Source organism: Pipistrellus hanaki, assembly GCF_964339955.1.
Source record: "Pipistrellus hanaki genome assembly, chromosome: 4".
NCBI lineage: Eukaryota > Metazoa > Chordata > Mammalia > Chiroptera > Vespertilionidae > Pipistrellus > Pipistrellus hanaki.
This window is the reverse complement of record NC_140506.1, coordinates 107,132-120,191: the sequence shown is the minus strand read 5'-3', so window position 1 is coordinate 120,191 and position 13,060 is coordinate 107,132. Positions and strand designations below refer to the sequence as shown.

Sequence of the window (13,060 nt, the reverse complement as noted above, 5' to 3'; positions counted from 1 at the left end):
GTGCCACCTCAGAAAGACCCCAGAGGTCAGGATTGGCTCGCTGGCGACCTCTGAGACTACAAATGCTCGATTAGACCCTCAGGACCCTTTGGAAATGTTTGTGGCTGGGACGCAAGCCTGAGTCCGTCTAAAAGCTCCTTAGCAGGGTGGTCCACGCCACCTCCCAGGCCAGAGAAGATGGCGGCAGCTTCTTCTGGAGCCTCCTCACCTCCCCAGAACCTGGAGTGTCCCCGAGGCAGCCCTGCCCGCAGGGAGGCCCGGTTTGAAGTGGTCATGGTACCGCCGTCCCTGGTTCTGGGGGAAGGTCTCGCACCTCTCAGCATCCTGAGGAAGCTGGCAGTCAGACGCTGTTATTGATCCCATTTAAAGGATGCTCCTCCTCCAATGAGCAGCAAGACCTATTGACGTAATTGATTGGTTCTCTGATGTGAAACGGTGTTCACAGGCTAAGATGTCCTGCTGTGGGAGCTCTCATTATGCAGCTCTCGGTTTATTCCCGAAGTAAAATGTTCTCGTGTTGCGTAGCCATGTTCCCTTATTTTCCTATTCGGAAGGGATACCAGGGAGGGTGGGGTCGCGAGGGTGGGGTCGCGGGAGGTGAAGCAAACGTCCCTCTCGTTATCTGGCCTGGGTGGCAATGAGGAAAGACGTGGTGAAAAGAGGTAGTTGCACTGAGAGGAAGTGGATGCTAATCGCGAAAACCGCTTTGCACACCCTCCCTGACGGGCAGCCGCTCGGCCTCCGGGGCTTCTGACGGGCACGGGCTCCCAGCGCACGTAGCGCACGCCGTCTGTCCGTGAAGCGAGCACTGGCTCCCGGGTCACTGGCCCCGGAGGCCAGAGCTGTCCTTTGGGTACGACGGCTTGGCCCCTGGGCTTCAGGGCAAACGGGACTTTGAGCCACGCACTTACGTAAGTCTGGGTCCGAGTGTTAGAGAGCAGAAGCCCGGCTGTGACGGGTGGCCCTCACGGTTCAGTCCCCAGGCCTCTCTCCCAGCAGCCTCACCGCCCCCGGGCTTGAGGCTCCAGAGACGTGCCACTCGCCCAGCTCAGTCTCCCTCCAGCGTCATGGAGGGCTCCTCGACTCGAAACAGAAGGTCATTTACAGACAAGATGGTAACGGATGGGCCAAAAGCCTGTCCTGTCTGACGGCCTCCACCTTTCGTGACGTCTAAGTCACCGTTCCCCTCTCCACCCGCTCCTTCCGGATGAAGATGCTGGTCAGTTAGAGCCCAGGTGTCTCGCAGGGCAGCCTGAGGAAGGGCTGGTGCAGAGCCCCCTCGGCACCACCCCGACCAGGCAGCACCCCGACGAGGCGGCACCCCTAGTGCTGGGGAGGCGGCTGGGTCTCAGTGGAAGGGGCGGGAGCAGAGGGGTCCACGGTAAGGCGCCTGATGGATGGGGAGCCGAAGTGGACACAGCCCGCTCCCCTCTGCTTCCTCAGCCCCAGAGCCCACCTCCCGTGCCTCCCCTGGCAGTGCGGTCCTCTGTTTCAAACCCGGCCACAAACCAGCATCGTCTGGGAGGTTCAGCGTTTCTTTTGTTTTAAAAGTAACGGGAAAAGTCAAATAGGATGAAAGATGTGAAATGAAAAGTAATCCCCTGCCCCCAGGTCTTACCCTCCAAGAAGCCCTGTGGGTGTTTAATTCTAAATTAAGGTCCCTGGGCCTCACTCCAGACTTCATGAGGCAGAATCTCCAGCGTCCTAGGAATTTGTGGGGTTTTTTTTTGTTTGTTTGTTAAAAAAAAAAAAGCTTCCTAAGTGATTCTGATAGACTTCCGGGTTTGGGAATGAACTCCTTGGCTACATAATACCGGAGTTCCCATTCAGTAAAATCTGTCTCCCCATCCCCGCCCCCAACATCATAGGATTCGGTTTGCCAGCTGCGAACGGGACGGCTCTCCGTGCCTGAGGGCCTCTCCTGCTCGCGCGCCTTCTCTCCGGTCTCCAGCGGCGCCTTCCCTCACTTCCCGTTTTCCTGAACTCCTTGCCCACACAGCTGGGAGGCAGCGACTCATTCCATCGCAGCTTTTCGGTTAATCCCATAGAGTAGACCAATCAGTGCTAACAAACCTGCTGACTGACACGCACCCCCCTCGCCCAGGGAACACCCTGCTTCTGCCGGTCCGGTCCCCTGAGGCTCCCGACACCCGGCGTGCGGTGTGGGCTCCTCCATGGCAGGCAGGGAGGCACTTTTACCAGCAGCGGCAGAGAAAGTCGACGGAACAAGCACGTCCATGCTGACCACAGGTGCTCGTCCAAGTATCTGAAGAAAATAAAAACATGGTTAAAAGTATATTAATGCTACCAAAGAAATGTCTGGGAATCTAAATTTCAATTAAATGAAGTGGTTGTTAGTGACGGAGAAGGGGGTTTATTTGATACAAACTATCTAGACTCAATTACTGCAGGACAGAAATCACCACCCAGACTTCGTGATACCGAAGCCACCCAAACCGGGGAAGGAGCCCAGGCTGGACCCCTGTGACAGGAAATGACGTAAGCAGACAATAAAAATGGTTTCCAGGCCAAAGACAGGAAGCACGGACCTCAGGCTGGAATACCTGAACCCTGCAAGACTATCAAACAGCCCTTCTGTTTGAATACACACGGCATTCCTCCTATCGTCTCAGAGAACCGTTCTGTCACTTTAAGAAGTCCCTATCTGGAGCGAGGGGCCAGGCAGGACCCCTGAGCCTGATTTATCTGCAGCAAATCTGGAGTCAAGGGCTTGGTGACGTGCCCGGTTCTAAAGGGAAACCTGGGTGCGCGTGCCGCAATCCTGACCAGCAGAGGAGCGTATGTGATTCCACCTGAACCTGTGTCTGTGACGTCACGTGCAGACTGTGCCCGTGTGAGGGAGGGCTGCGTGCAGACCGTGTGCCCCTGTGAGGGAGGGCTGAGTGCAGACCGTGTGCCCCTGTGAGGGAGGGAGGGCTGCGTGCAGACCGTGTGCCCCTGTGAGGGAGGGAGGGCTGCGTGCAGACCGTGTGCCCCTGTGAGGGAGGGAGGGCTGCGTGCAGACCGTGTGCCCCTGTGAGGGAGGGAGGGCTGCGTGCAGACCGTGAGCCCCTGTGAGGGAGGGAGGGCTGAGTGCAGACCGTGTGCCCCTGTGAGGGAGGGAGGGCTGAGTGCAGACCGTGTGCCCCTGTGAGGGAGGGAGGGCTGCGTGCAGACCGTGTGCCCCTGTGAGGGAGGGCTGAGTGCACACCGTGTGCCCCTGTGAGGGAGGGAGGGCTGCGTGCAGACCGTGTGCCCCTGTGAGGGAGGGCTGAGTGCAGACTTTGTGCCTGTGTGAGGGAGGGAGGGCTGCGTGCAGACCGTGTGCCCCTGTGAGGGAGGGAGGGCTGCGTGCAGACCGTGAGCCCCTGTGAGGGAGGGAGGGCTGAGTGCAGACCGTGTGCCCCTGTGAGGGAGGGAGGGCTGAGTGCAGACCGTGTGCCCCTGTGAGGGAGGGAGGGCTGCGTGCAGACCGTGTGCCCCTGTGAGGGAGGGCTGAGTGCACACCGTGTGCCCCTGTGAGGGAGGGAGGGCTGCGTGCAGACCGTGTGCCCCTGTGAGGGAGGGCTGAGTGCAGACTTTGTGCCTGTGTGAGGGAGGGAGGGCTGCGTGCAGACCGTGTGCCCCTGTGAGGGAGGGAGGGCTGCGTGCAGACCGTGTGCCCCTGTGAGGGAGGGAGGGCTGCGTGCAGACCGTGTGCCCGTGTGAGGGAGGGAGGGCTGCGTGCAGACCGTGTGCCCCTGTGAGGGAGGGCTGCGTGCAGACCGTGTGCCCCTGTGAGGGAGGGCTGAGTGCAGACCGTGTGCCCCTGTGAGGGAGGGAGGGCTGCGTGCAGACCGTGTGCCCCTGTGAGGGAGGGAGGGCTGCGTGCAGACCGTGTGCCCCTGTGAGGGAGGGCTGAGTGCAGACCGTGTGCCCCTGTGAGGGAGGGCTGCGTGCAGACCGTGTGCCCCTGTGAGGGAGGGCTGAGTGCACACCGTGTGCCCCTGTGAGGGAGGGAGGGCTGCGTGCAGACCGTGTGCCCCTGTGAGGGAGGGCTGAGTGCAGACTTTGTGCCTGTGTGAGGGAGGGAGGGCTGAGTGCAGACCGTGTGCCCCTGTGAGGGAGGGAGGGCTGCGTGCAGACCGTGTGCCCCTGTGAGGGAGGGCTGAGTGCACACCGTGTGCCCCTGTGAGGGAGGGAGGGCTGCGTGCAGACCGTGTGCCCCTGTGAGGGAGGGCTGAGTGCAGACTGTGTGCCTGTGTGAGGGAGGGAGGGCTGAGTGCAGACCGTGTGCCCCTGTGAGGGAGGGAGGGCTGCGTGCAGACCGTGTGTCCCTGTGAGGGAGGGAGGGCTGCGTGCAGACCGTGTGCCCCTGTGAGGGAGGGCTGTGTGCAGACCGTGTGCCCCAGTGAGGGATGGAGGGCTGCGTGCAGACCGTGTGCCCCTGTGAGGGAGGGCTGAGTGCAGACCGTGTGCCCCTGTGAGGGAGGGAGGGCTGCGTGCAGACCGTGTGCCCGTGTGAGGGAGGGAGGGCTGAGTGCAGACCGTGTGCCCGTGTGAGGGAGGGCTGCGTGCAGACCGTGTGCCCCTGTGAGGGAGGGAGGGCTGCGTGCAGACCGTGTGCCTCTGTGAGGGAGGGAGGGCTGAGTGCAGACCGTGTGCCCCTGTGAGGGAGGGAGGGCTGCGTGCAGACCGTGTGCCCCTGTGAGGGAGGGCTGCGTGCAGACTGTGTGCCCGTGTGAGGGAGGGAGGGCTGCGTGCAGTCCCTCTGGGACCTGCCAGACCCCCTGCCGCACCCGGCCAGCCGTGCTCTGTGGGACTCCCTATGGTGCCTCTCTGCTCCCACAGCCCCATGCATGGTGGGCTCCAGCCCTCTGCTCCTGGGTCTGAGTGGTCAGTGGGAAGGCTGCAGGGCGTGCCTTCCTCTTGCTAAGCCCGCTTGCACTTCAGGATGTTGGCCTTCTGATCCCCCTTGTTCACCCAGCAGCTGGGAAGTCACCAATGCATGACAGGCAGACCCCATCTCTGTCCTCCCCTCTGCCCACCTCACCACTTCCCACTTAGTTCTCAGGGAGCCGGTCTTAGAGGCGCTACAGACACAGAGTGAGGGACCTAGAGTGAGGGAGCCGGGCACCGGGACATACTGTCCATGATGAGATCTGTCCCAGCCATCGGGGAGGAAACAAGTACACAGCCAAGACCTCTTCATTTAAAAAATTTCTTTTTAAAAATAAAGTGTCACGGAAATGAATTGGATGGAGAATAAAGTGAGGACTGCATTACTGCTCGATTCAGAGACCAGCGTGCTCTGTGCATCATTTTCGATAAAGCGGGAGATAAAGATTCAGGCTGGACTTCCCTGAACAGACACCTGTGCATCTGACCGGAACTTCCCCCGAGACAGGAAGCTCTGCAAGCACAAAATCATCAAAAGGAGGGGAAGGAGGAAGTGCTGGCCAAGAGAAAAGAGGAACAGGCACCACCAAAGCGGTTTAAAACGGACCGGAGGGCAGTGGAGTGCCGGCGTGCCACTGAGGTAAGCAGGAACCCCCTGTGCTGTGAGGAGACCAGCTCAGCTTCATCGCTGACGGCTTTTGCCGCATCAAGCCTGTCTGGGGTGGCGGGGGGCGGTGCGGGTGTGCTGCTGGTTCTTTGCAGGTGTGTCTGCTCACAATGTGAGGTTTGCTTGGCTGTTGCGTTGTTTCCAAACAGAAGGGCAGGGTCTGACTTTGAAAATCCAGAAGTTTATCAACAAGTTGTGATTTTAAGACAAATGAAGAATTGTTGGGTAACCTGTTGGAACTATTTAAAAAAAAAAAACCAAAAAAACACACACACCAAAAAGTCTTCTTGCAGATTGAGCAAAGAGAAGCTTATTGATGGTGAGACTAAAAGGCTTTTGTTTACTGTGTTTTCATTCTACCAGGTCCTTGTGTATGTATTGTGGGGTTTTCCCGTTAACTTACTTTGAAGAAAAGAAAGGGTGCGTTTATTTTCCTGTAGAAGGTCCTCTCTGTCTAAGTGACACGTCTCTGACGAGCAGTTGTAACACTGGGGTGTCCTGCAGCATCCGTTCTGCTCAGCGCAGCGTAGAGGTCAAACACAGCTCCTCCTGGGAGCTGAGGGGCGACTCCCCAGTGGGTGCCGCCTGGCGCCTTCTAAAGAGCTGATGCCTCTCACCCAGGGTTTAAAATTTGGCTCCCATGTGAGCAAACAATTGCTGGAGTGTGTATGTGTGCTGTAAAACAGAACGAGTGTGATCAGCTCTCCGCTGTGTCCGGAGGGACATGCCAATCCCTTGTCCTTGGAGTCGGGCGTGTGGAGGAGGGACCCAGAAAAGTGCCCGAGAGTCCGTCATGTGTCGGTGGGTTATGGTCCCTGAGGTGTATCAGACACATTCACATCCAGTGTGTGTCCACCTGATGGATTGTAACCAGGAGTAGCGTGGACAAGGTCTCTATTGGACTGGACGAGTCACAGAAAACCAGGCCCAGGTTGTGGGCTTCCATTTTCCTGTTCATGGTTCTATGTTACCTAAGGCAGGCTGCTCATTCATTAACCAACCCTTGACCAACTAGCCATGCTGGTCACAGAGGTGAATTAGATCAGCTCCCAGCCCTCGAGTCACAGCGACACGACAGCTGTGTGTGTCAGGAATCTGGGTGAGAATAGTGTTCCAAGGAAGTTTTACTTGAATCTTGATTCAGCAGCTTCTTGCTTGTTAAAGAAGTGACTTACCTGCTTTAATCTTGTCTTTTCTCATGTGTAATGTGGAGACTACAGCAGCGTCTGCTTCGTGTGGCAGCCACAGGGTTGAAGGAGATAGTAATCCAGGGAAGGGTGTTAGAAGGTGACCAAAGGGAACTCTGAACTGGAGATTAATTAATTAAAGACGATAATCCTTTCACAAGCACAATGAACTATATCCGGTAACTGTATTGTTAACAATATTGCATATTTGAACAGATCTTAAAATTTCTCACCTCAAGAAAAAAATTGTAACTATGGAGGCGATGCATGTTAACTGAACTTAATGTAGCAATCACTTCGAAATATACACACCTGTCAAATTATGTGGCACATCTTCAACATATATCCAGTATATGTCAATTACATCAATAAGACAAAAAACAACTACTGGGTGTAACCATTTCTCTGTGTGATTGGGAAAACACTGTGATATTTTGTTGATAAAAATCAAACTAGAGCATCAGTACAGTCCTTTCTGTTTCTCTGTGCAATTTTAAAACATTGAAGAAAACACTCTAACATTTTAATTGAATGGAAGTTGTTGGCTGGAAGTTTTGAGAATGGTGCTAGGAAGGCTTCCAACAATATTTTGTTTTATGTCACATTTATCTTCTCTTAAGCATAAACTGTTCCCTCCTGTAGAGGACATATCTTGAGGTATATTTTTAAAGGTGTTTTTTTTTTTTAATTGATGTTTAGCTAGAAGAAGGGAGAGAGAGTGAACATTGATGTGAGACCGAACAACCATTGGCTGCCTCCTGCACTCCCCCTGCTGGGGATGGAGCCCACAGCCTGGGTATGTGCCCTAGAACTGGCCACCTTTTGGTGCATGGACAACGCCAGATCAGCTGAACCACGCCAGCTGATCCGTATCTTGAGTTTTGAAGCGTCAGTGTAAGCAGGTTGGTGCGGGTTTGGAGCCAGTTGTGTGTTCCTCGTTCCTTCAGCATCATTGATGCCTCCTCTGCGCCAGGTCTCTGTTCTCTAGCCTGGAAAGATGCCCAGGCCTGGCCTGCCCCGTTTGCCAGGTGGGAGGCAGCCTCCACTCCAGGCAGGGGTCGTCAGCTGCGTGGGGAGTGCGGTGGCTTGGGGTGTGGGCCGCTAGGAAATGCCCGCCTTGTGGGGCCCGAAGGCCCTTGTGGGGTGGGCCAGTGTGCGCACGCTGCCCTCCCGAATCGGGTGTTGGTTGGAATGGGGTGTCCTCAGAGGTGACCGATATGCTCCTTCTTCCCCGCAGGCCCCGGATGGCAGCCCGCCCTGCCGTGCTTTCCCTGGGTTTTCTCTTTTGCTGCTGCCCGCCCGGCCAGGCGGCCTCGCCTCCCCCCGCAGCCCCGGAAGGACCGTGGGGCCCGGCGCCCCCCGACGCCGTGCAGTTGCTGTGGGACGGGCACGAGGTGCGGAACCTCAGCCTCGAAGACCGGCTCCGCCTGGCCACCGCCTGCCTCCGGGCGCTGCCCCCCGCTGTCCTCTCGGGCCTCAGAGGGCGATGCCTGGGGGAGCTCCCCGCGGCGGCCTCCACCCAGAACCGGGACCAGGACGAGGACCAGAACCAGAACCAGCACCAGCACCAGAACCACAGCCTCCGCGTCCTCACCGCGGGCTGCGCCTGTGAGTTCCTGCGGGACCTCGGCGTCCCCCGGAACGCCACGGCCTGCGCCGCGATGCTGCAGGGCTGCGCGGGCGGGGCCGGCGTGGCCGTGGCCGTGGGGCTGTCGCTGCTGCTGGTGGCGGCGGCGGGCGGGGCGGCCTGCGTCTGGCGCTGGAAGCACCGGGGCCGGCCGTCCCTGGCGCTCCCCGGCTTCCTGCGGGGGCGGCGCGGGCGGGGGGACTACTCTCAGACGCTCTCCGCGGGCCGCCCAGGCGGCGGCGCCAAGGCCCCCGGCCCGCACCCCCAGGGCCCCCAGGACCCCCAGGACCCCCAGGACTCCCAGGACCACTACGAGAACCTGCCTGCGGGCGGCCGCGGGCCGGGGCTGTACGAGAACGCGGGCCAGGCCCCCTGCGAGGAGCACGTCTACGGGAACCAGGCATCGGGCGACTATTACAACTTCCACGCGCCAGGCACACCTGCCAGCCCGCAGGACGAGGACATCTACATCCTCCCGGACGCGTACTGACCGCGGGCGGGCACCGGAGCCCGCCGAGCCATTGCCCTGGGCTTCCCGTGGAAGGTCACTGGGTCCTGCCCAGTCTCCGTGGGCGCCTGGGGAGGAGTCTCAGCTCCCGCCCTGCGCCCCTCCCTGCCTGAGCCCCCCTCCTCTGCCTGCGCCCCCCTCCTCTGCCTGCGCCCCCTCCCTGCCTGAGTCCCCCTTTGCCTGAGCCCCCTCCCTGCCTGAGCCTCCTCCCTGCCTGCTAGGCCCACAGTTCCCCAGGACGCTGCCGATGTCTCCCTGAAACACCTTCAAGGGCCACATCAGTCTGTAGCCTTTGCAGAAGACCTGATGCATTTCTGACTGCGGGATTCCTGGCTCCCACAGCTGGTTTCCATTTCCCTCCCCGGGACTTCTCTGCTTCCTCACAGCCACCTGGAAAGGCCCACCTGGCGGTCCCTGCCCCCTTCCTGGTCGCGCTCACCTGCCTCTGGTCAGAGCCTCTGCAGGGCCTGCCAGCCCAGGACACTGTCCTCCTCCTGTCCTGACCTCCGGATTCTGCTGCCCATTTACACACAGTGTGCTGTGGCACGTTATACGTGCGATGTCCCAGGAGAAGGCCTTGAACTCCTCACGAATGCCAAGTGCCTCACGCTCAGAGTCCGCCAGGGTCTGGATCGCGTCCACGGCACTCCTCCTGTTCAGGGGACAAGAATGCACATTTTGCTAAGCAGTTGTTGTTTGTTTTGTTTTTAAACGAATGTGTCCATCCAAGGAGAATGTACTGAGTGCCTCTGTCTGCTTCTCACTGAGCTGGGCCATGGGGCCAGGGAGAGGGGGAGGAGGCCTGGGTCCCAGAAAGAAAATGCAGTAAAAACCAACAGAAGCCGTGCTGGCGAGTGAGCTGACCCCTCCTCTCCACCCCGCGAGGCTGGGCTGTGCCCGCAGGCACTGTTCCCCCACACACAGATGGACCCGAATCGGGTTCTGACTAGGTGGGCTGAGGGAGACCCCTGGGGACCTGTTCCTGGGTCCTGCCATCCTGTGACTGACCCAGCAGCACGCCAGTTGCAGATGCTCGTTCCTTCCAGCCCTCCTGCCACCAGTCCCTCCACCTGTGGGTCAGCAATGCCAGCACCTGCCAGGCAGCACCCTCCCACCCCTGGGCTGAGAGCCACTCTCCAGGGCCCCTCCCAGGTCTGGTCCGGCCCCGCTGGCGCCCCCTTCTGGTCCTGGTGGTCCCAGCCCTCTGCTCCGGCTGCTTCCTGCCCCACCTGCCTCCGTCTTTAATTCCCGACTTTTCCATCCCTCAGTTCCTTTTTGGCCAATTTTCTATATTTGATTCTCCCGTTAAAACGATCTGATTTGTGTTTTGTCCCCCCCCCCCCCAAGTGGACCCCAAGTGGCACAAGGAAAATGTATAGCAGGTGCTTTAAAGGAAAGAAAACGTGTTCTGCTTTTGAGAGCCATGGACTTGGGATGGGAAGCAGGTTTGGGTTTAAGAAGGTCAAAGGAGGCCTCCCTGAGGACAGACTTGAACTGAGACAAGGAAGAAACAGTTATTTGTGTAAATGTGATGGGCAGGATGGGGCCAGCTTGGGGGGAGGATCAGAGGCATGAAAGATTGGGGCGCTCTGGAGACCTAAGACAGTGTAGCTGAGTGTGGTGGGGGCCTGTGGTGGCACCAGTGGGGGTGACACCGGGTGGGGTTGCAGGAGGACCCGGAGACAGCTGCTTGCAGGGCTGGTGTGTGGCTCAGAGGCCAGCACAGCAGGGATGTGATGACATTTGCGTTTTGAAAGGAGACACGGCTGAGGAATGAATGACTGTGAGGGGCCAGGTGGAAATTTGTGATAAAAACACATAAAGGTTAGAAATGGCTCCTTTTGCCTTCTCCAGAGAAATGGTTACAGCGCTCTCTGGACAGAGCACGGGGCCATGTTCAAGGCCCAGGAGGACGCCTTCTGCTAGAGGAACCACTCCCAGACCTCCGCAGCGCCTGTGACGGGGACAGCCTGACCAAGGCCCCCAGTGCCTGTGCTGGGAGGGCCGGGAGGGGCTGGGAGGACAGGGATCTGGGCAGCAGCAGCCCGAGTCCTGGTGTGTGTGTGTGTGTGGGGGTGTGTGTGACCGGAGAGGCAGGCCCTGGAGAAGCCCTGGGAGGTCTGGCCTGAGCAGTAAGGGGGGCTGTCATGCAAGGTTTCTGTGGTTGAGGCAGAACCAGGATGGCGGAGCGGCCGTCACCTCGGCATGGAGTGTAAGGCAGAGGGGGGAGGGGTTCAGGTCACAGCTGAGAGCAGGTGCCATTGCCGCTGTTGGCCGTGGTCCCAGAGCCCAGATCTGTGTCGCAGGCCAGATGAGCCCGCACTTTACACCACAAGCCACACGCGCTGTCTCCTCTCCCGCCCCCGACATCCTTCCTCATAATCGTGGTAATGTGGTCACTTTTGCTAGTAACACAACACAAATCCAAACGGCTATTCTCAATAGATGTGGACAGACTTTCTTTATCTTGCAGGGACAGCTTGACTCCTGGGTCTTTAAGAAGGCAGAGAAATGTAATAAAGGATGCAGATAGGAGACAGAAACTGAAGGGGTGCAGGGAGGAAGAGGGAGGAGGAGACGTGGCAAGGAGGTGAAAATAAGAGGAAGACAAAAGAGGATAGGAAACGGGAGGACAAGCATGGAGCATGTGCTGAACAGAGAAACTGAATACAATCTCCATTGTTCTCTTCGACCCCCATTACTGCTAGCAAGGTTAGCTGTAAGAAGAGCGAAGTGTTTGCGTGTATAACCTGGTTGAATGCAGACACCAGCTAGCTGCTAGCAGATACCTGATCCCTGTGCCCTAGGCAGGGAGTGATGGGTCCCTGACCTGCCTGCCCGGCCTCCCACCTGCCTGAACTTGGGACATGGCTGCCTGGCAGCCGGACGCTCTTCTCCCAGACACCCAGCTAGTGAGCTCATCCCATTTAGCTCTCCCACAACAAGACACCTGCCAGTCAGGCAGAGGCTGAGGGAACAGTGTTCCAGAAAGAGACAAGGAAGCCCAGAGCACGGGATGTGTTCCCGTGGGGCCCAGAGCACGGGATGTGTTCAAGAACCTGAGGGAGATACACGCCACGTACCTGTAGTGTGAGGACGAGAAAAACAAGAGGCAGGAGTCCCGTGAGCTTAGGCCCCTGGCACCGGGTGAGGCTTTGCCTGACAAAGCTGGTGTCCACGAGGCACACGGCTTGGAAGAGAGAATGACACGGACTTTTCAGCAAGCCATGAATTTCCAAGCTGGGACAGAAGGTGGGAAGAAAGGTTCTGAGGTTCAGGATATAGACCTGGATATCAGCGAGCACTGTCTGAGTTTCCAAATAAGCAGAGCTCTGTGGTGTCTAAAATTATATATAGTTTATGGATTTCAGAGAGGAATGAAGAGGGAGAGAGAGAGAAGTACCAATAATGAGAGAATCATTAATGGGCTGCCTCCTGTATGCCCCCTACTGGGGACCGAGCCTGCAATCCTGGCATGAGGCCCTGACTTGGAATTGAACCCTGACCTCCTGGTTCATGGGTTGATGCTCACCCACTGAGCCATGCAGGCCCAGCTACGGAGTCTTACTAAGGCTCTGCAGCTTTTACTTTAAATTTGGCTCCTGCAGTTTCGCTGTTTGAGATTCTCCCAGCAGAGGTGGGAACTGAGCGAAGGAGAGAGGCTCACACAAAAGGAAGCGCAGGAGATCGTAGTTGCAGATGCAATCAAGGCTGCTGAAGGTGTGACTCTGCCATTGACCCATGCCGTTGCCATGGAAACCAATGCTTCCTGGCCCTGTGGTATTTCCCTTTTTTAAGGACAGATTGGCTTTCCTGAATAGTTAAGGCTGCAAATCGTGGGAGCTGAGCGATCCGTCACCTCTCGGACCCTAAGTTCCTGCTGGTGACGAAGGCAAGGGCTAGCAGGGCTGCCATGAGCCCCCGGGGCCTGGAAGCTGCCTAGTGCTCCGCTGGTCCCTGAAACCACCTGCTCAGCGTCCCTGTATACCAGACGGACAGCACTGTGTTGCTCAGAGCTCAGGAGGAGGAATGCAATGAATGAGGTTTGACCTCTTAGCAAAGGATTTTTAAAATCTCAAATCAGGAGATGGGAAACTCATCAAGGTAGTGCACACAGACATCTGCTCTGGGCTGCAGGGATGGCCTTGGAGCAAGGTCCATCTGTCCTGGGGAGGATCAAGGAGACTATTGGG

General features: G+C 57.9%; 1 protein-coding gene across 1 annotated transcript; it reads left to right on the top strand.

Annotated features, from left to right (window-relative positions):
- Positions 1-5,433: 5,433 nt before the first annotated feature.
- GAPT (GRB2 binding adaptor protein, transmembrane) lies at positions 5,434-8,977 on the top strand. The gene is made up of 2 exons (XM_084881758.1): positions 5,434-5,518; positions 7,970-8,977. The coding sequence occupies exon 2, from the start codon at positions 7,977-7,979 to the stop codon at positions 8,847-8,849; it is 873 nt and encodes a 290-aa protein (XP_084737884.1). The 5' UTR covers positions 5,434-5,518; positions 7,970-7,976; the 3' UTR covers positions 8,850-8,977.
- Positions 8,978-13,060: the final 4,083 nt, after the last annotated feature.

Coding starts and splice junctions, on each gene's coding strand:
- GAPT (XM_084881758.1), top strand. CDS start 7,977: ATGGCAGCCCGCCCTGCCGTGCTTTCCCTGGGTTTTCTCTTTTGCTGC.